Source organism: Ceratotherium simum, chromosome 6 (assembly GCF_057802395.1).
Source record: "Ceratotherium simum simum isolate JZ-2026a chromosome 6, ASM5780239v1, whole genome shotgun sequence".
NCBI lineage: Eukaryota > Metazoa > Chordata > Mammalia > Perissodactyla > Rhinocerotidae > Ceratotherium > Ceratotherium simum.
Window position 1 is genome coordinate 82441299 of NC_141905.1, and position 21616 is coordinate 82462914.

Sequence of the window (21616 nt, forward strand, 5' to 3'; positions counted from 1 at the left end):
AGGTCCGCGGCATTCAGCCTGGTGGGCTTTTCTAGCACGTGTGGGATCGTCTCACTTCCCCGAGTCACTCCTGCCCTTCAGATCCCATTGCTTCCTCACCTCCTTGCCGGGAATTCCACTCTGCAGCATCATGGCCCATCTTCTTGCACCCTTGGTTCTAAGGGTTCTCCACAGGCCCCTGTGCTTTCTCCTGCAGTGCCTTTCTCAAACTATTCAGGCCTTTAAAGAATTTAGCAGGAGGCTTGTTGATTTCTTAAATCACTGAGCCGTTAGGGCTTCTCTGAAGGCTGAGAATTGCTGAATGAAAATTAAACTGACTGCTGCTGATGATCTTATGCCCGAAGGCAGCATCAGCATCAGCAGGACTGGGAGCTTGTTGGAAGTGTAGACTCTCAGGTACCCTCCACCCCCACAGACACATCGGATTCCTATGACAGGTCTCAGCCTTGACTGCACACCGCAATCACCTGGGGAGCTTTAAGGCTACCGATGCCTGGTGCCACCCGAGATTCCAGTCTGGGGCAAGGCCTGGGCAGACCAGCTGATTCTAATGTGCAGCCGCAGGCTATCTGGGGGCTCGAAGCTGGGGGCTCCAGCAGGTTTCCCAGTAAGGCTGAGAGACTGGGACCAGCACCAGGAATACCCCCTCCTATAGTTCAAACCAGGGGTGGAGAACTGGCAGCCTCTCAACGTCTTAGGAGAGGCCTCACACTCCAGTTTGCCATGTGTCTTATAAAGACTTGGATCTGTCTGGCTCCTGTGACATTTAAACCAGAAACACCCACTCAGACCAATAAGCATGGCCCTTAGTCTGAGCAGACCCTCCTGTAACTGCTCACACGTTTAGTCCTCAACTCCCATGCGGCTAAGAGGTAACTGGTGAGAACCTGGGGGTGGCAGGAGACAACATGGCACTATTAAATTGAAAAGTTCAGGACCAGCCCTGGTGGCCTACAGTTAAGTTCAGCATGCTTTGATGGCCTGGGTTTGGTTCCCGGGCGCGGACCTACACCACTGTTAGCAGCCAGACTGTGCTGGCAGCCCACATACTAAAAAATAGAGGAAGATTGGCACAGATGTTAGCTCAGGGCGAATCTTCCTTAGCAAAAGAAAAAAAAAATTTTAAACTTCATTCCCTTTGACACAGCAGTCCACCTCTGGGGACCTCCTCCACAGAAACACACAACTGTACAGACACAACCAAAGTGGTCACAACCAGCTTTGTTTAAAGAGCGAAAAACTGGAAACAACCCAAATGTTCCCCAGTATGAAATTATAATATACCCACGTATGATGAAACACTATCATCATTAGAGAATGAGATCAACTTATAATTACTGACATAGATAAGCATCTAAAATGCTCTGCTCAGGTAAAAAAATAAGAATAAAATAACCCAGAAAGTTGCAGAATACCATGCTTAATAAGGAAACTTTAATAAAAATGGTAAATACTAGTATACACACAGGAATAAACAATTATTTTGAAAGGGGGGAAGGAAGTATTATTATAAGAGACTTTCTTTTTATAATTTCTATTTTTCTAGAGATTATCAAAGAATCTGAATGCCCTTAGAAAACACATGAAATAAAGCAAGGTAAGAATATCCTCAAAGAGCTTTCAAACATGAGGTCATCGATAATACTGCAGTAATAGTAATAGTAATAGATACTGATCACAAAATAGACATTTTAAATATAAGCTTTACTTTAAATTTAAAGAAAAACTGAAAATAAACATTTTTTTACAAATTAATCAAACATTTGAAACTAATTTGGAAGTATTAAACATTAATTCTTTTTTTTTTTTTTTTGTGAGGGAGATCAGCCCTGAGCTAACATCCATGCTAATCCTCCTCTTTTTGCTGAGGAAGACAGGCTCTGAGCTAACATCTATTGCCAATCCTCCTCCTTTTTTTCCCCAAAGCCCCAGTAGATAGTTGTATGTCATAGTTGCATATCCTTCTAATTGCTGTACGTGAGACACGGTCTCAGCATGGCCGGAGAAGTGGCGCGACGGTGCGTGCCCGGGATCCGAACCTGGACCGCCAGTAGCGGAGCGCACGCACTTAACTGCTAAGCCACGGGGCCGGCCCTAAACATTAATTCTTAATTCAAAATAATGACCTTCATAGAACATATCCTGGTGTTGGCTTATATGAAGTTTACTTAAATCTAGTATTTTATATAAGCTTAACCATGAATCTTTCCTCAAATTCAGTGATTATAATTCAACTTTATAAGGCTAAGCAAGTCTTCTATGTAATACCCCATATAACTTTTTCAAATACAAAACATTTATACCAGCAAGGAAATTATAAAAACATATATAAATTATACTGAAGGACTTGATTAAAAGGCTGTCTATATAGACAGATGCATATTTCACTTTAGAAAGCACACACACGCAAAAACACTTAATCGATTATAGATGCCATTACATTCTCTTATAGCTATGTTACACAGCAAACTGCGTGTTTATAAATGTCATTCTATTATGTATGAACTGGAGAATATATATATTAAAAACAGAAGTCCTTGAAGACAGGGGAGTGGAATGTGCCTGCGTTAAGGGAGAAACGCAGAAGCTTTTCACAAGACATCAACGAACTGCCTATCTCCAGCTGCTTCCCAGGCCCGCTGAAAACAGTCACCACCCTCAGAAAGACAAGATGGTCTTGTTAATGATTTCCACGGACTCCTGAATCTCATCTTCCTTGATCACCAGCGGAGGCGCAAACCTGATGATGTCGCCATGGGTTGGCTTGGCTAGAAGTCCATTATCTCGAAGTCGCAGACACACCTTCCAAGCATCGTAATCTAAAGAAAAATGGTCAAACGTGTGCTGATCAAAGATCAATGTCTGAACGTTCCTTCACAGGATGCATGGACACGGGCAGCCTGGCAAAACAGAATTCCCAGTACTGACTCAAGAAAGACAGCTTTGGGCTGCAAGCTTGCTTTGTTTGTTCTTATTCTGTAAAATGAAGTTACTTTTCAGCAAGTGCCTAACTAGGTTTGAATGGTATGATCAGACACATGGTTTTTATTAGTTTTTCATAAATGAAAAAGACCAAGCAAAACAAAAATTACGTGTTGAGGCTGCTGTATTGATTACATTAGGAACCAATGCAAAAAGAATTCAGGTATGATACAGATAACTAACTGGCAGAGAACGAGCAATACTCAAAACCCAGCAAACACTACACATTCCTAACATGGATTTGCTTCCTGAGCTTGTGGAACTAGACTCTCATCATTTTACAGCCTGAATCTCAACTCTGGCTGCACATCAGAATCACCAAAAGGACCATTGCCAATGCCTGGGCTCCACCCCAGACCCATGAAATCAGAATCTCTGGGTGAGGCTAGGCTTGGATTAATTTTTTAAAAACCTCCCCAGGTGATTCTAAAGTGTGGCCAAGGTTGGAATCACTGCTTTAAAAGGAAGGGTTGTCACAAGAAAATCCAGCAAGGAACACTTAAGGCTTACAAATGATGCACTGAAACATCAAACACTCGATTAAGTGGCGGCTAGGGTTATTTCTGTTATCAACTTCCTCATCATCATTCAGATCATTGTTACTGCCACTCCTGCTGCCCCTACAGAGATGCCGAGTTTTAAAGCGAGGGCAGAAGGACAGCGAAGAGGAAACATAAGGAGAGTGCTCTGTGCAAACTCACTAACAGAAAACCCTGACAGCTCCCAGTGCTGCACAACTACCCTCAGGCAGACTAACAAATGACTTACAGAACAAAAATAGGGCAAATTAGTTAAATGTGCCCTTGTGTAGGAAAGAGCTATCTTTTTAAGACCATTAATAGAAATCAGATGATACTCTGCCTAAAAGACTCGGTCAATAGGAGTCAGTCAACAGTCTCAAACAGAGGAACCCAACAACCAGATCAAGTTCCAAATGTGTTCAGGTCTTCCCATCACAACAATATCTTGAGTAAAATGTTTGGTCTCCGTACCTTTGGTTTCTCTAATAACAATAGCATTTAGTAATCCTTTCCCTCTTACAGCAGTGACAATATCAGAAGGCAGCTTCATGAGCTCATTTCTCAAGATTGTACCCATTTTGTCTGCATTTTCAGCAAGATTTTCCTCTTCCAAGACCTACGTTTAAATAGAAATCACACAAATGTTCAGATTGCCTTTTTATGTTGTTCTTTGGAGGGGAATGTGAACTATAAGCATAAGAAGAACATGATCAGATAAAGATCAGAGTAACTTCACTTCCATTTCTATTTTTCAAAGCATACACCAGTTTAACTTCCAATTAAATATACACTAGCTCAGACAGAGCCTTGCTCTAATCAAAAATCCATCATCAATCTGATTTTATGGCAAAATAGGGATTAAAATTTGTTTAATGCAACTGGTACATTTTATTAGTTGGATAAATTAGTGACCCAAATATACTTTTTTAAACTGCAATAGAATTTATTTTTTTCCCTAAAAAGTCCATCCGTAGAGATTACATAATAATTTTATGCCTTTGGCAGACACTTAAGGAATAAGTCTAAAAGTGCTCAAATCCACATTTAAAAAGAAAACAGCCACGTGTGCTAAGCCACAGGCCTGACAGGCCAGGCCTGGTCACACAGTGAGAGCTCTGTGAGGCCAGCCAGGCCTACCACCCCCAAGGCCCCAGGTGGCCGCAAACTCAGGAAGCCTACAGAGGATTCCCATCTATTTGGCCAAGGTTAAATTACTTTCTGAGACTGCCTTGCCCCTAAAATCTTTCCTCTGTACTTCATGTTCTATAATGCTCGGCAATCTTACTACATTTCTCATTATACCAATGGGCTCAAACTTAAAAGTCACTTCAGCACTACCTAGAGGAACGGACACTGCACAGCTGTATCAGTTTTTACCTCAAGGGACGCAATGGCCACTCGGCAGCCTAGTGGATTGCCACCATACGTTGATCCATGCTCCCCTGGTTTAATGGTCAACATTATTTCATCATCACACAACACTGCGGATACCTGAAAGACAGAGTTCAGTGCTAACCAAGTCATTTCTCAGACTAACTATTCTTATGCTTGGCACACCAGGAACACAAATATACATGAAACTGATATTAAATTTGACATAAACCTTCAACAAACAAGTGCTACACATCTGCCATCTTAACTACCAGTGACAAACTGAATAATACCCTGACTCATTACAAGTACATCAAGCACACTTCAATGGCACAGAACAATGGCATTTTGGAACCAAGAGGGAAGTGTTTCTGCAATGATACAATTTAGAATTCTCACTTTCAAGGTCAAATGCTTTGTTTAACTGCTTAGAAAATAATGTTCTGCACTATACTTCAGAGCCCTTTAATCCAGTACCAATTACTGGCTCTGAATAGCAAACCCAAGAACAGAACTATAAAACGTTAATTTTTTCCAATCTATACTTTAATCGGTCATGGTTTTAAATAATTAGTAGTGCTATCTTTCTGAACAACGGAAAAAAACATGGAGGCCAACAGGAGTACTTTGGGGGTAAAAGGTTTCCATTCCATTCCAAAACAAATGCAGTAGCAAATTCTAAGGCTTGCTCAGTTCTTCAGACAAAATTAACTAAGTGAGTCACACTATGGAAGTCTGCAATGTTTTTATTACATATATTCCAGGTGACCTGTAGCACACTAAGTAAAACAAACCATTGGAAAGGCATTATTGTCACAATCAGCTGATGTAAAAATATTTTAGGAATACGTTTCAGGAGAGTAGGGAACAGAACTTACAGGGTATAAGCCACCAGAAAGTGCCTTTCCAAGAAGGATTATATCAGGCCTGACATTTTCATGATCAACAGCCAGCCATCTACCAGTTCTCCCCAATCCTGTCTGTATTTCATCAGCAATAAACAGAACCTATTGGAAAATAATATAACAGCATTATTTTTTTCATTTCCATAGGAAAACGAGTGATCTCTATTTTACTTCCCCCCCACAGATCTGTCATTCTGACATTCCCTCGGATTGTGAAAATATCTTAGCTACCTACACAACTTCAATCCTGTCCTATGAAAATCTTGTAGCCACACCAATTATTTCCTGTGTCAGCCACTCTCTCCCCAGAGGCCCACTCCGCACTGTTCTACATAGTGGAAAGGCACTTGTGCAAAGTGAGGGTTTTGTGGGGGTTTTGGGGAGATAACTATTCTCTGGGAACAAGTTAATTCACTTATTTATTCCATAAACATTTATTAAATATTTACTTCTTAATAATATTTACTAGCTTGGTGGGAAGCAGAGAAGAGAGCTTGAATGTTGGAGCAGAGGGATGCGACAAGGGGTTTGGGAAGGATCGCAGCCCAGGCTGCTGGGGAGGAGGGAAAGCAACCACAGTTAGGGCCCGGAAGTCTGCAGCTCTGCCAGGGCCCAGGGTCTGGCCAGATTCCAGAGCCAGTAAAAAGCTGGCTTCTGTGCAGGCTGCTGATAGAGAGCACTAGAAAGTTCTGAAGCTCTCAGGACAATGTCTCCCTCTAGTGGAAAGGTGATGCAATCTTTTCATTTATCCCACAGGCCAAACCCTAAGGGATGCAGGCAGGTGGGAACAGGGACAACCTGGTGCCGGGTGCAAAGCTCTCGCACGCCCACTAGGTAGCCAGGATCCGGAACCACCACCCCCGCTTCGCCCTGAATTGGCTCTACCATGAATGCGGCAACATTTGGATCTTGAAGAGAACGCTACAAAAAAAATATGAACACATTTTAGTAACTTCCTTTCTAAGCTATTTGGAAATCTGAACTCTCATACTGCACATACTTTCCTGTTAAGAATAAGCATGCAAATCAAGTTTTCGCACTAACTTATATTCTGACTTCAAAGTATAACATTTCTGACTCACATTCAATTACCAGAAGCTCCAAATACTTCAGCTTTAGGCTGCTCTATCCTGCATTTTCTAATATATAAATGTACATTTTAAGTGAATCTTGTTATTTTACATGTCCTCTACCACATAATTTTTAAAAGCTGGCTGAAAACTGAGTAATTTTGTCTAGTAGAGTAATTAACAGGTAATATCCAGTTAATACTCATGCAGGATACAAATCTAAAGTGGTTGGTCAGGGCCGGCCCCGTGGCTTAGCGGTTAAGTGCGTGCTCTCTGATGCTGGCGGCCCGGGTTCGGATCCCGGGCGCACACCGACGCACCGCTTCTCCGGCCATGCTGAGGCCGCGTCCCACATACAGCAACTAGAAGGATGTGCAACTATGACATACAACTATCTACTGGGGCTTTGGGGCGAAAATAAAATAAATAAATCTTTAAAAAAATAAAATAAAATAAAGTGGTTGGTCAGTTGTCAGGATTAGACCACGGAACATGATTTCCCCATGTTGGAAACTCACTGACCATTACAGAGAACAAGGCTCAAATCTTGGCCTAACTTAAATAAGATAGATTTTCATTACAGGCACATATCTATTTTTAATTCATACAGTCAAAAAATTTAATTTCTATTTATTATGAGCTAAAACACCATGATGTCACTGAAGTACCTCAAGAGCAGGCAGATCATTATATGGAATGATTTCAAAACCTGGCATAAATGGTCCAAAACCTTCGTAGCTGGTTGGGTCTGTGGAACTGGAGACGGCAGACAATGTTCTACCCCAAAAGTTTCCAGCTAGAAAAGAGTAATAAAGAGTGATTACTCCAAACAAACCTCCACATTTAATAAGCACTGTCCCCCAAAAATACCTTATGAAGTTTGATTTAAAATTCCACAGGTTTGCTTTAGAGAGCCTCCAGTGAGCTTTCATTTGTCAAAACAAAGCCTGATAGTAAACACCATGGTTCTTATGACCACTAAGGTCTGACCTTGCAATTACTATTTCAGGCACTTCTCTGCTGAACCTCCGACTGCAGTATACAGCCCTGAGGATAGATACTTATCTTCTCTTCCAATAATCCCAAACACTAACAGCGAGGCGTTCAGTACGTGTTTTTCTAGAGATGGTGCACTTACGACAGTGATATGAGAAAGATGACATCCTTCATAGAGAATCAGTAGTTTTCCTTTTAAAAATCCAATACGACAGGCTAACTATTCTACAGAATGAATTTTAAATTTCATTTGGAGAAAATATCCTCAGGCAATCCAAACACTTTCCGTTTTGCCTTTCTTGGTATTATCATCTTCTATGTGCTAAATGACAGACATGTGCCTTTGTTCAGGAACATTCTTTACTCATCAGTGTATTGCATTAATGACTTGGACTGAGGACCTACTAACCATCAGGCACTATTCTAGCTGTGGGGATGGAATGGTGATGACAACTGGCAGGCACCCTGCCCTCAAGGAACTTAGATGCTGGTAGGAAAGAAACACCATAAACCAGTAAAGGGCATGAACAAGATTGCTCCAGCTGGGCTAAATTCAAGGACAGGAAGAAACATGCAGGATAATAGAGGCTGGGGTTAGCCTACTCTTTTTTTTTTAAATATCTTCCCACCACCTCTGCCAGCACCAACTCAACGAATCCAGTACTCGATTATTGTACTTTGGCTTCATAGCATCTCTAAACACTACTCTTGCAAAGCCTCTCTCACCTGTGAGTAATCCCCACTTTACTTGTCCACAAGCAACAGCATATTGATTTTGACCAGGCTTGTTTAAGAGAAAATGCACCAACTAGACCAGGAGCCTATTTGCTCTCCTCTACCCAGCCTCAGGACTCTCATCCTCCATAGCTTGCCCTGCAGGAGGAAGGGACCTACAGCTGGGGACCGTCTTCTCTGTCTCTCTACCCCAGACTCACCAGCTTCTTTCAATACTCAGGTGAAAACAACACCTCTGCACCCTTTCCTAATATGAAAGAGACTAGATACTGTCTGTAAGAATGAAAATCACCAGAAATGCCATTTTTATTTCCAAGACACAGTTACGTTGTCCTGCGACTAAGGCACAAGATTCCAAAATGGCAGGTCACAGAGCTGTGCAAAGATTTCTTCTTCGGGAATACTAATCAGTCACCCCTAAATACCAACCATGGCCTCTCAGTCAAACTCTGGATTCTATTATGTAATGGGGTTTATAATTTAACAGCATATGTTCACAAGGCAGAATATTTAACGATTTCAACTATCGCAAGAATGAATTTTGACTATGTGCAGTGACAAATTCATATATACTTTGTGTTTTTAAAAACTAAAATCAAAGCTTTAAGAAATAGTCAGAACCCATCAACAGAACATCATTATAAAGATTCCAAAAGTCAGATTCCATCATCTCTATTAACTTTTAACCTCCTCTAATCAGTATTCGAGTCATCCTCTCAACCATTCCCAGAAATATATCCAGGCCAAACCTCTCCCTCCTCTTCCAACGTCTTCTAAGAACACAAGACAACAATACATCAAATAATAAGATTCAACTTTCATATCATACCTGGGACATGACCTCACTCGAACATAACCCAATCTCAACAACCTAACAAAAACCCTCCACAGTAAGACCATCTAATTAATCAGAAAACTAGTATAGGAAAATCAGATAAGCAAATCGAAAATAAACCATAGAGTCATTCATTTCAGGGAGGAAGGAGAAGGGAGCTATTTAGGAGAGAAACATCCTATATATAAAGAAATACTGGGAAATAAACTCAAGCAAAGGAAATCCCTCATTAAATTTATGAAACACTTGGCTTGTACATCACGTTTGAGGTGATCACATTAGAAATATTTAATCTGTAAATTAAAATGGTAAACAATATTGTATGTTTAAATCATGGCAGTTAATGTTGAATTTCACATACCTACAAAAACAATCTTTGCTTTGTATTTCGGAATACCCTTGACAGTATATCCCCACTTACGAGCAAGTTTGCAAGCGGTTTCTCCAGCCTCCACTCCTACCAAGAGAAAATTTTTCAGTTTTAAATTATCAGAAAATAATAAGATTATTTTCTTGGCTAGTTAACAAAAAATGGAAATATTTTACCTGTATTCATAGGAAGAACTTTCTGGTAGTTGAAAAGTTTAGTAACAAACTCTTCGTATTCACCAAGTACATCATTATAGAAAGCCCTAGATGTTAAGGTCAATTTGTCTGCCTGACTTTTCAGAGCATTCACAATCTTTGGATGACAATGCCCCTGGTTGACAGCACTGTAAGCACTCAGGAAGTCAAAATATTTTCTGCCTTCTACATCCCATAGGTAAATACCTAAAATATATAAGGAAAACAGTTTTAGAAAATTACTAAGTTACATAAAGTTCAAAGATTAAGACTGCTAGCAAGCCCCCTGAATACATACATAGGAACTCCTACTTAATACACAATTGTGGTTAAGATATGTTTCAGCTCAAGCATAATAAACTCTGGTTTATAAGGAATTATATTTTACCTGTCTAGCTTCAAATTACCTATTTAACAAGAACAGAATTACCCGAAAAGGTTTTATAAATTGTAGAGTGAAACCTTTAATCCTAGAAAACTGGTGTTTGGAATTTAAAGGCAGAAGTTATACGTAACATAAAAACCATAATTAGTTGACAATAATAATCACCAGAATGGAAAAAAATATTTCCAAATCATAAATATATCTGATAAGGATCTACTATCCAGAACTCTTAAAAGTCAACAACAAAAAGACACACAATCCAATTAAAAAATGGGCAAGAACTTGAATGGACATTTCTCCAAAGAAGATACAGAAATGACCAACTGGTACGTGTGAAGATGCTCAACATCATCAGTCATTAGAGAAATGCAAATCAAAACCACAATGATAGCATTTCACACCCACTAGGATGGTTATAATTTAAAAAAAAAACAAGTGTTGACAAGGATGTGGAGAAATCACAGCCCTCACATATTGCTAGAGAGAATGCAAAACGGTGTAGTAGCTATGGAAAACAGTTTGCCAGCTCCTCGACAAATTAAACATAAAACTACCATGTGACCCAGCAATCCCACCCCTAGGTATACACCCAAAAGAAGTGGAAGACAGTTGTTCAAACAAAAACTTGTATACGAATGCTCATAGCAGCACTATTCACAATAGGCAAAAGGTGAAAACAATCCAAATGTCCATCCACTGAAGAATGGATAAACAAAATGCGGTCTATCCATACAAGGGAATAGTACTCAACCATAAAAAGCAAGAAAGTACAAACACATGCTATAACATGGATGAACCTTGACAATATGCTAAGTGAAAGAAGCCAAGCACAAAAGGCCACATATCGTCTGATTCTCTTTATATGAAATATCCAGATTACGCAAATCCACAGAGACAGAAAGCAGATTAGCAGCTACCAGGCTGTAGGGGGAGGAGAAAATGGGGAGTGACCATTTCATCAGTATGGGGTTTCTTTTGTGGGTAATAAAGTTCCATAACTAGCTAGAGGTGATAGTTGTACAACCGTGTAAATGTACTTAATGCCACTGAACTGAATGGCTAAAATGGTAAATTTTATATTATGTACATTTACAACTATTTTTTTTTTTAAGTTGACTATAGATATTAAAATGTATTGGGGGGCTTAACATCTAACTTTTACCATGTAGTTAACATACTGTGTTAGGTGCTTTTGTCCCTTATCTCATCAAAAGCTCCCTATGCGAGTGTTACCATCCCTGCAGTACAGAGATAAGGAAACAGACCCTTAGATTAATAACTCGCCCAAAGTGGCACTCATGGAACCAGGACCTGAACCTAGGCAGTCAGATGCCGGAGTCCAGGCTCCGCTACTCGAAGTGAAGAATATTTTTGCAAACCAAACCGTTTCCAAATTCGTAATATATAAATCTAGATTTTCATTTGTTCAAAAGGAGATTTACCTATATTACACTACTGGTCCCAAATAAAATACAAGTAAATGACAAAAATGTTTAATACTCTTATACATCATCTTCTGGCCCAAAGCTAAGTAATAAACTTTGGTTTTATTTGGTTAAGGCTGTTATTTCAAAATGTGGATTAAATCACCATTTGGTGACTATCAGTAATCACTTATTCTGGAAAGAATCACTAATGGATGTTAGAAGTGTGAGTAAAAGTTTGATGAGTAACAGGATATTTGCAGAGTCTCAAACCATGACCCCAAAGATATTTAAAAAGGAAAAAGAGTAACTTTGCAGTGGAGAAGACTGGCAGACACTACCTTACCAGCCAACCCCAAACTGAGGTTCATTCCGTCAAATTATTGGCCTGTCCTCTTCAAAAATATCAGGTCAAGAAGACAAAGACTGATGAATTGTTTTGGACTAAAGAAAACTAAACAGACCTGAAAAATGAACGCAACCTATGATCTGAGATTTTCTTTTGCTATACAGGATAACAAATGAAATCTGGATCAGGTCTGTAGATTAAATAAAAGTGCTGTATCAATGCTAATTTCCCGATTTTTTTTTTTTTTGAGGAAGATTGGCCCTGGGCTAACATCCATGCTCATCTTCCTCTACTTTATATGGGACACCACCACAGCACAGCTTGATAAGCAGTGCATAGGTCCGCCCCCAGGATCTGAACCTGCAAACCCGGGGCCGCCAAGGCTGAACACACAAACTTAACCGCTATGCCACTGGGCCAGCCCCTACTAATTTCCTTATTTTGATAATTACACTGTTGTTATAGAAGAGAAAGTCTTTATGTTTCAGGAAAGATATACCAAGTATTTAGGGGTAAAGAGGCACCATGTCTGCAACTTCCTCTCAAAGGGTTCAGGAAGAAAATGTATTCATTCTGTGTGTGCTGTGTGTGTGTACATGTGTGTGTGTGGAGAGAGAGAGAGAAAGAAGATAAAGCCAATGTAGTAAAATGTTAGCACTTAGGAAATCTGGGTAAAGACTAAAAGAAAATTCTTTTCACTACTGTTTCAACTTTCCTTTCTTTAAATCTAAAATTATGCCAAAATAAAAGTTAAAGGAAAAAAATGACAGCAATATTATAGTACTTTACTCATGTATCTCACATTCCCTCCTGGCAAGGTCCAGCATGACAAAGACTGAATGAGTTCATCTTTGTATTCCCCATACACCTAACACAGCAAGAGCTAGACACTCAATAAATGTTGAATTAACCATATCTGCAATATAGAAATTAAATGCATCTGGAAAAATGTATCCTCAGAACATATAAAAGCAATTTTTACAAAAGTGTTCAAGCAAAAAAAGGGGGGGGAGTGGATTAATCCAAATGTACCTTGTCCTCTCTCCAGGGCTACAGGTAAAGGATGGTAGTTGTGGGCACCATATTTAGACTCCCGTTCAAAAATGTAATCAGAGGATGGAGGGCCTTGGACCGTTTTTTTAGTTGCAACAGAGGTAGCAGATGCCACTGAAGAATGAACTCCACGACGAAGCACAGCAACAGTCTGCAAATGTGCTAGTTTGGAAAACATCGTGTTCTGCAAGCAGGAATACCACCAACCTGTCCAAAGGAAAGAACAGGCATCAACAGTAAGAATCTTCCCAGAGTCGATGTCTGCCAACTCTGCATATGTGCCGAGCATTTTCCACAGTTCAACGAAGAATCACGAAAACGAGAGAGAACTGAGACCTAGCCCTTGCCTCTGGCAGGCCTGAAGGCCAACAAAGGGAACAAGCATATAAACATTGACAGTAAAACCCGACAAGCGCTCCAGCAGGATGTGCACAAGCACTCCAGCAGGATGTGCACAAAGTGCTACGGGCTAGAAGTCCAAGAGAACATGTGAGAAAAATGAGAAAAACCACGATGGGAGGTCGTGGGCTTTGACTTTTCCCTTATTCTCCTCTGCACACTCGACAGTTTTATAGTCAATACACACACGTGCTCACTCTTTGTGTTAAGTCGTCAGCGTGAGTCATCAAGGACAGGGACCTCACTCGGGGGTCAGCAGGGCTGACCAGCAGAGGACTAAGGAGCTGGCACCTGACCTTGTAGACTGAGCAACCCTCCAACAGGTATTGATCGGAGTGCGCGACTCCCCGACGGTTACGACCGTAGGGCAGAGACTCGAGGAAAGGAGACCAGATCAGAGGAGCAGCCTGCCGGAGAGCAGTCAGGGGGAGGGGACAGAGGGACTGGGAACTACTCTGCATATCACTCTGTCCTTGTACGTGAGGATTTGGTTTCTACAAAGATGTTAGCGTGATCATTTCGTAAGGTATATAGATGTCAAATCACGATGTTGTACACCTGAAATTAATATAATATTGTGTGTCAATTATACTTCAATAAAAACAAAGATAATAGGGACCATCCTAAAGGAAGAAGAGCAGGTGGGGAGAGGAAAAAGTGATTTTCTGGGGGATGGGAAGGGCTTTTTAAGTATAACACCAAAAACAGAAACTACAAAAGGTAAAATCTATTATTTAGCCACAAATATCTAAAACTTCTGTAGGTCAAAATTATCATAAACAAAGGTGAAAGGCAAAAAGACTAGGAAAAAAATGTTTTGTAATTTATAATAGCCTCTGAAGAGCTTTTACACTAAGTTGAACAAACCAAAACATGTATATACTACATATGGTATATATTATATAAATATAAGTTAAATAAAATATATATTATATATAATATAATAAATATATATTTTATATATATATGTATCACATAAACACATATATATGAGATGAAAACAGGCAATTCCCAAAAGAAACAGTCTACTCTGCTAGGATGGTTATTTCAATAAAACTTATCCCAAAAAACTGCACCATAAAAGCAACTGTTTAAAGGAGAAAAAGGTAATTAGGAACTAGAGAACATCAAACTACAACAAACTAAGAATTTTAGTAATAAAATCTAAACCTCACTGAGCAAACCAGCATTTACTCGCAGTCTATATATTTCAGAGTCTCAGCTTCCCTCATCCAGTCACCATCAGCCCTATAACCAGCCCCCCCACTGCAGTGCCTCCCTCAAGGTTTTGTATCCAATTGGTACATTAATAGGCATGATAATCCATGAGGTAAAGACTGAGCTATAAAAGAAGCTAAGAATAAAAAGGCAATTCCAGAAAATACACAGAAATCATGGGGGGGGGGTGTTTTTAAAGATAAATTCAAAATTAGTAGAAAGTTGCAAAAAACTAGGTATACTTAGTATGTCTACACTTATTTTTAAAAAAGACTGATTAGTTCAAGTTTCAACAGAACTCGATCAACGACAAGTCAAACCATGCGTCACCTTCTAGCACTCAATCTGAGCTGCCAAATTAGCAAAACTTAATACTTGGAGCTTGGCTTACCTCCCTTTCAACTTGGCATGACCCAGCAAATCCAGTATGTTCAAGAATTTGCAATTACTAAACAAAATCCAGCACTCTGGTTTGCCAAGACTCACCAACTATCCTTTCTTCCCACGGTTCCAATTAGAATACAGATTTTTAACCTGAGATCCAGGGACAGTCTTCAGGGGGTCCAATAACTCTTGAAATAAAATGCAGAATTGTATGTATAAGTGCATTTTTCTAAGGTGAGGATCCCTAACTTGCACCAGATTTTATTTCAAAGAGGTATGTATCAACAATTCAAAAAGTTATATGAGGGGCTGGCCCTGTGGCCTAGTGGTTAAGTTCAGCATGCTCCGCTTCGGCAGCCCAGGTTCGGTTCCCAGGCACCCACTCATCGGCAGCCACACTATGGCAGCAACCCACATACAAAATAGAGGAAGATGGGCACACATGTTAGCTCAGGGCCAATCTTCCTCAAGTAAAAAAAGAGGAAGATTGACAAGGATGTTAGCTCAGGGTGAACCTTCCTCAAGCAAAAAGAAGATTGGCAACAGATGTTAGCTCGGGGCTGGCCTTCCTCAGCGGGAAAAAAAAAAAAAAAAAAAAAAAAAGCTATATGAGAATCATTAGACTGAAGACAGCTGCAGCAAAAATGCAAAAATGTCTAGCACTGACAGAACGTCCCCAAAATACTACCGCTAAGTCTAAAACATTAATTTTAACCTTATCTCTTGGGCTCTTTATACTCTACTCAGTAAGAATTAATGCTGTACTTGACCAACTAAAATTAAAACAACGCATTAATTTTTGCCTTGATCAAATTAGCAATAAAACACAACACTCCTTACTTGTACACTAAACTGAAACACTTTCTGAAAAAACTTGTAGCTGTAATAAAAGCCTTAGAAATGTTTGTACTCTTAGACCAGTCATTTCACTCTCAAGATTCTATCCTAAAGAAAGATTCGGGAATATGGAGAAACATTCATGCATAAAAGATCTTCAACAACATGAGAATGGTTCAACATAATCACATCCATAATAACATGTTGCCATTTAAGATAATTACACTGTTTAATGACATGGAGACATGTTTTAGGATGTTTAAGTGAAGAAAACAAAATGACATATGCAAAATGTTCAACTCCGCAAAAACTATAGGGAAAATCTATACAGAAAGGCACAAATAAGTTCACTGTGGTTATCTTTCTACTATTCTGTACTTTCCACATTTTCTAATGATCATGAGTTACATTTATAATCAGAAAAAAAAGTTATTACAAATGAAGCTGAATGTCTGCCTAGGTTGTCACATTAGACAAAGAGAAAGCTTAGGCAACAAACAAAACAAAACTGAGAAACATAAATGGTTTGATAAACTTGAGAAAACGGATTGTGGTTAAAAGAAACGTAAGGGACATCTCTTTCTTGGGGACAGGGGCAAAAACTAAAATAAAAACTATTCTCTAATATTATTTTCCTATCAAGGTCTGCAGCTCTGTGAATTCACTAGAACCAAGCAGAGGGCACTAAAAACAAGAGAGAGATTTAAAAAATACTAAAAACTCTCTAACTAGCATGCTTTAAGTTAATTAACAGGCTGAAACAATATTGCAACTGAAAGGAAACTTTGACATGATCTAAACTCAACATTCTCATTTTATACAAGAAGTTATTTGCTCAGCTCATTTGCCACAGAAATGAGACAAAATATCCATTTATCTGCAGAGTTCAGGCAGTCTTATTAAAGATAACTACAACTTACTGACAGAGCAGCAACATTCAAAACTTACAAATACTCATCCTTAAGGTTTTTAAAGACCAACTCTGGATATTGAACTCAACTGGGAGAAGTGCTGCAGCCGGGTGCATGCTGATGTACCAGAATCCGGTGACCACGTTTCTATTCAAGAACCATCTGTGTTCAAGTTACTGTGCTTGGCATTACACCAGAAATATTACAACAGAATTAAGATGGGCTTCAAAATAGCCAACATCAATAATTCCCTCTTCCAAAAAGGCTTGGAAAACTAGGAGAGAAGAATGGAAAGTCCACAGAGATTGGAGACCAGGATTTAAATTCTAGCTGGGGCTCTTAAGAGGATCTCTTTGAGCTTCCCCATTTGTAAAATGTAAAATTTTATAAAATGTAAAATTTTGTAAAATTTGTAAAATATAAAATTTCCATTTTGTAAAATGTAAAATTTCCCCATTTGTAAAATGAGGTTGAAGCCATTCAAGGTCATTACTGAGGATTAAATGAGATAACAAAGGGTCAAAGCTAGCACAAAATGGCCACTCAATTAGTTCCGTTCCTCCCTTAAATTCATAATAAAGTTGGCCAATCTCTGCCATATAAAAATCAACAGTACCATGGTTTCTTTTTTAAACTGGAGTTTTTTTTTTCTAAAAAAAAAAAAAAAAGTAAAATTTTTCTACTCATAAAAAATTAGAAACACAGACAATAAAATTACCTGCAATTCCGTATTTAGGAGATAACCATTAACTTTTTATTTTTTTTTTCTGTGTAAAAATACTACACTCATGAGCTTTTTTTCACCCTCCCCCATAGAATTTACCACGTAAGACCCTCCTGAAGACTCCCAGGAACCTTGCACAGACTTGTGTCACAGGTCCTAACCCTTTAGGACACTTGTTTTCATGTGTCCTACTACTAGAATCCTACAAGGTGCCTTAAAAGAACAGTAAGGGTGCCTTAAAATTCACTTTGCATAAACCAGGTCATTCCGAAATACACTTGGGCCTCCTGAAGGAGTCAAGGCAGCAACAGAAAGTCAGCAAGGTGGTCCAGAGACAAGAGTGAAGCACCCATCCCTGCGGAGGTGAGTCTGGCTCCTCGAGGAGGCCAGCATCCTCTCAGACATCACCAGGAGCAACCCCTGTTTCCATCAAGAGCTCACGTCATTAGATTTAATGGCCTTCAAGAGTCAAATGATGTGCACCAACGTGGCCATTCCAGGCTACCATCCTGCATTGAAGCTAGGCCCACACTCAGGTCCTGGAGAAGAGAACAGGTTGCTATTGACAGCAAAAATCTTAACATTGAATGCTTTCAGTAATCCACATAATTAACAAAGTTCTTCAAGTTACTCTTACTCCCTCCTGTCTAATTCTTCCTACCTACACTAGAACATATCTAAAACAGAATTTCCATAAAGGGCTGCATTTTGAAGAGCTAATGTAGTGTACACTATGAAATACTATTTTTTTTAAATCACTCTAAAAGAAAAACCAGCCTAAATTCATCAAAAAGCCACTTAAAATATTCCACTAGAGAAGTAAACCTGGTTTTACTATATTTGTCAAATGTTTACTTTTTTTGAGGTAACCATTCACAAATACACTCCTTTTTTAAAAGTCCTGCCAACAAAAGTCTTTTGGTTTTCTTTTTTACGTAATCTGGCTAAAATTCAACTCAAGTGCGTCACTGGCAAACACCTGAAGCATTACTATTGAAAAAGGACTGGCTCGGCTAGACCACACCCTCCACACGTCTCCAAATTTGGTCCATTCAAACACCATTTTAAACTATGAGATCTAGCCCATCCTCCAAGACTCAGTAAAGGGCATAAAATATGCACACAAGTAACTGTACTAAAGGCAGACTATGGGGGGAAATACACATAAAACAGCCTCTTTGAGGGGAAAAAAATGCCTTTTCAAGAATTTTTACTATTTAAAGTTACACTGAGTTTTTTCAGGAAGGGATGCAAAATTAACCTTGAACATTATGAAAATTTGTAAACCCTAAACAACGAGTTTTACTTTTTTTGTTTTGTTTTGTTTTGCTGAGGAAGATTCGCCTTGAACTAACATCTGTGCCAATCTTCCTCTATTTTGTAGGTGGGTCACCACCATGGCACCACCGCCGATGAGCGGTGTAGCTCCACACCCAAGAACCAAACCCCAGCCCTTGAACTTAATCACTAAGCCACGGGTAGCTTTATGAGTTTTATTTAAATCTTGTTTTTATTAAAAGATTCCAATTTCATACTTGGATCTTTTTCATAGTCAGGAACTAGATTCTCTGCAGATGGAACCAGGATATTGGAATCAAAGAAGTCTATTGTTTATTTCAAATGGGTAAGGGAAGAATTTGGATTACATACCTAAAGAACAGTTCCAGGTTCAAACTGGGAGAACTAGTTTACCTACAGAAACTCTTATGATCCTGAAGAAGAGATTTAGAAATGAGAAATTGGAGATTAGTAATTTCTTAAGGTAAAGCCACTTCATTCTAAAGTCACTCCTTTTTCTCCTTATCACCCTAATTTATCAGAGGTAAAACTGAACACCAAGAAGGTAAGAGAGAGAGTGACAGAGGGAGGGCACCGAAGGTCACTGAGAACAAGTGTTCCAGTGAATTCAACCGGAAGTTATTGATGCTCAGCACTGCTGGCAAAGGCACTCTAAGGATGAAGTCTTCGTGCTGAAGCCCTGTTGGCTCCAGTCCCTTGACATCACCAAATTAACCTGCACGTTGCTGTAAGGTAAGGCTCTACTTTCGTAATTTCTTATTTAGACAAAGTCTGGAGGGAAGAAAAAGATAGGTTGGGGGAGGGGAGAGATGGGCATGCTGGCTGCAGGGCCCAGGAGCTGCCCGCTGGGGGAGGTGGAGGGGGAGGCTCGGAGCCCCTCTCCGTAGTCTCCATCGGAGCCCTCCGCCCTGTAACAAAAGCCACCGTTCACTGGGCAGGTCCCCGCATCCAGAATGCACCCTCCTTGCGGACCTCAGGAACCAGGGTGCCCGCGGCGCCCGGAGCCCCCGCCCCACGCGCCGGCGCCCCTAACGCCTCCTTCCCGGAAACCCAGAGGCGCGCGAGAGGCACCGGGCCAAGGCGCAGGGACCCCGGCGCGCTCGGGGCCGCGGCGGAGCTCGGGGGCTGCGGCCGGGAGGACTGCGGGCCGGGCCGCGAGCCGAGAGGCCCGCCCGGCTCCGCCCGCTCTGGCAGGTAGAGCTGCCACATCCACAGCCTCTCTGCCGCCCGCCCCCCCGCCCGCCCGGCCCGCGCTCCGGGCCGGGATGCGCCGCGCCCCTGCCCGCCGAGGCTGCGCGCCGGCCCGCGGCCCCCGGCCCCGGCCCCCGCCGCCGGACACGTACACGGGCCGCGGAGGCAGAGCCTACACGCCCGTCGAGGCCCAGCGCGCGCCCTCAGCCCGCTCCCCGGAGCCCGTCCCGGAGCCGCCCGCCTCGCCGGCCGCTGTCGGCGGCGCCCCGGCCCCGCGCGAGCCCCCGCTCCAGCCCCCGCCCCGCCGCGCCGACGCGGATACCCGGCAGCGCCTCAGAGACCGGCGGGGACACGCGGCGTCGACTGAGCGATAGCGGTGACGGCGCCGCGTCACGGACCTTAAGACGCGGCTTCCGCCCCGCCCCCGGGACGCCCTCGCCGCCCATTGGCTGGTGGCTCAGGGCTGGGCACCAATCGCCGTGGGCCCGCCCTCCGCCAGCCCGCCCCCAGCCGCGCGTAGCAGACCCCGCCTGGGACCCGGGTTCGAGCGGCGCTCGCGCCTCCTGGGCGGGGCTGCTCTGGGCCGCTGCCCGGGCCCTGCGCTCGGGCGCCCGCCTGGCCGGTGCCTTTCCCTCGGGTGGTCACTGCTGCCCTTTGCTGATGAGAAGACGAGGCCCGAAGGGATGACATGTCGATTGGGCCCCCTGGGGCTCCGGCATTTCCTGGACCCCCCAGACAGCGGGCTGGACCTCCAGCCCCGCGCTCCCCCGCCGTGCTCCTAGTCCCTGGCCTCGCAGAGCCCTACGTGGGCGGCAACCCAGCCCCGCCCCAGACGCAGCTGCGGGCCCCGCGCCCTTGAACCCCGGTGTGCGGCAGCGCTGTGGCGCTTCTGAGTCCACCCCTAGAAGTTGTCACTACAGCTGGAAGACACATTGGCACCTCTTCCTGGTGCTGATGGGCACTTAAACGACCGCAAAACACTCAGTGAAGTTTGTCTGCGAAACCCGAAAATAAAACTCAGAACTCAAAATGATGGTCCAGGATAACTTCATGTTCGAATCGGAAGGGGCTGGGACATCATTTAGTCTACACCATTTTTGTTGTATATTGGGAAACAGAGCCTGAGAGAAGGGAAGCGACTTACCCAGAGTTCTCCCAGGCTGATGAGCAGCCCAGCCCTGTGTACCACCACCTTGCTCTGAGAGCAGTCGCAGACAGTTGCAGGGACAGAGGACTGCACATCAGCACCGTGTTCCGTTAGACCACCGTGATCAGTCAGGGGCCCAGCCAGCACACATCTGGAAATTTGAGGTGGGTTTGTTAAAGGAATTACTTAAGTGTGGACAGATAAACCACAAGGAGTGGAGAAGTAACCCGGGGCTAGTGCACCAGGGAGGGCCATTGTCACTCCAAGGCCTAAAGGAAGTGGTTTCCTGAAGCCAGAGAGAGAAAGAAAGGAGAAG

General features: G+C 41.9%; 1 protein-coding gene across 4 annotated transcripts; it reads right to left on the reverse strand.

The window, feature by feature from the left end:
- Positions 1–1412: 1412 nt before the first annotated feature.
- OAT (ornithine aminotransferase) lies at positions 1413–20534 on the reverse strand. Of its 4 annotated transcripts, XM_004438887.3 has the most exons (11): positions 19314–19833; positions 15294–15379; positions 13170–13397; positions 9962–10186; positions 9777–9872; positions 7518–7645; positions 6578–6700; positions 5753–5881; positions 4881–4994; positions 3975–4119; positions 1413–2819 (listed from the first exon to the last, which is right to left on the reverse strand). In XM_004438887.3, the coding sequence occupies exons 3-11, from the start codon at positions 13366–13368 to the stop codon at positions 2659–2661; spliced, it is 1320 nt and encodes a 439-aa protein (XP_004438944.1). In that variant the 5' UTR covers positions 13369–13397; positions 15294–15379; positions 19314–19833; the 3' UTR covers positions 1413–2658. The 4 variants fall into 4 exon arrangements, with proteins under 4 accessions (XP_004438944.1, XP_087288920.1, XP_087288919.1 ...); XM_087432794.1 differs by lacking the exons at positions 15294–15379; positions 19314–19833 and adding an exon at positions 20476–20534; XM_087432793.1 differs by lacking the exon at positions 15294–15379.
- Between the last annotated feature and the right edge of the window lie 1082 nt (positions 20535–21616).

Excerpts from the sequence above, each read along its gene's own strand:
- OAT (XM_087432794.1), bottom strand. The coding sequence starts at position 13,368 with ATGTTTTCCAAACTAGCACATTTGCAGACTGTTGCTGTGCTTCGTCGT. Across the intron at positions 9,873-9,961 it reads AGTTCTTCCTATGAATACAG|GAGTGGAGGCTGGAGAAACC; the intron begins GTAAAATATTTC and ends TTCTCTTGGTAG. Across the intron at positions 2,820-3,974 it reads TGTTATTAGAGAAACCAAAG|ATTACGATGCTTGGAAGGTG; the intron begins GTACGGAGACCA and ends ATTTTTCTTTAG.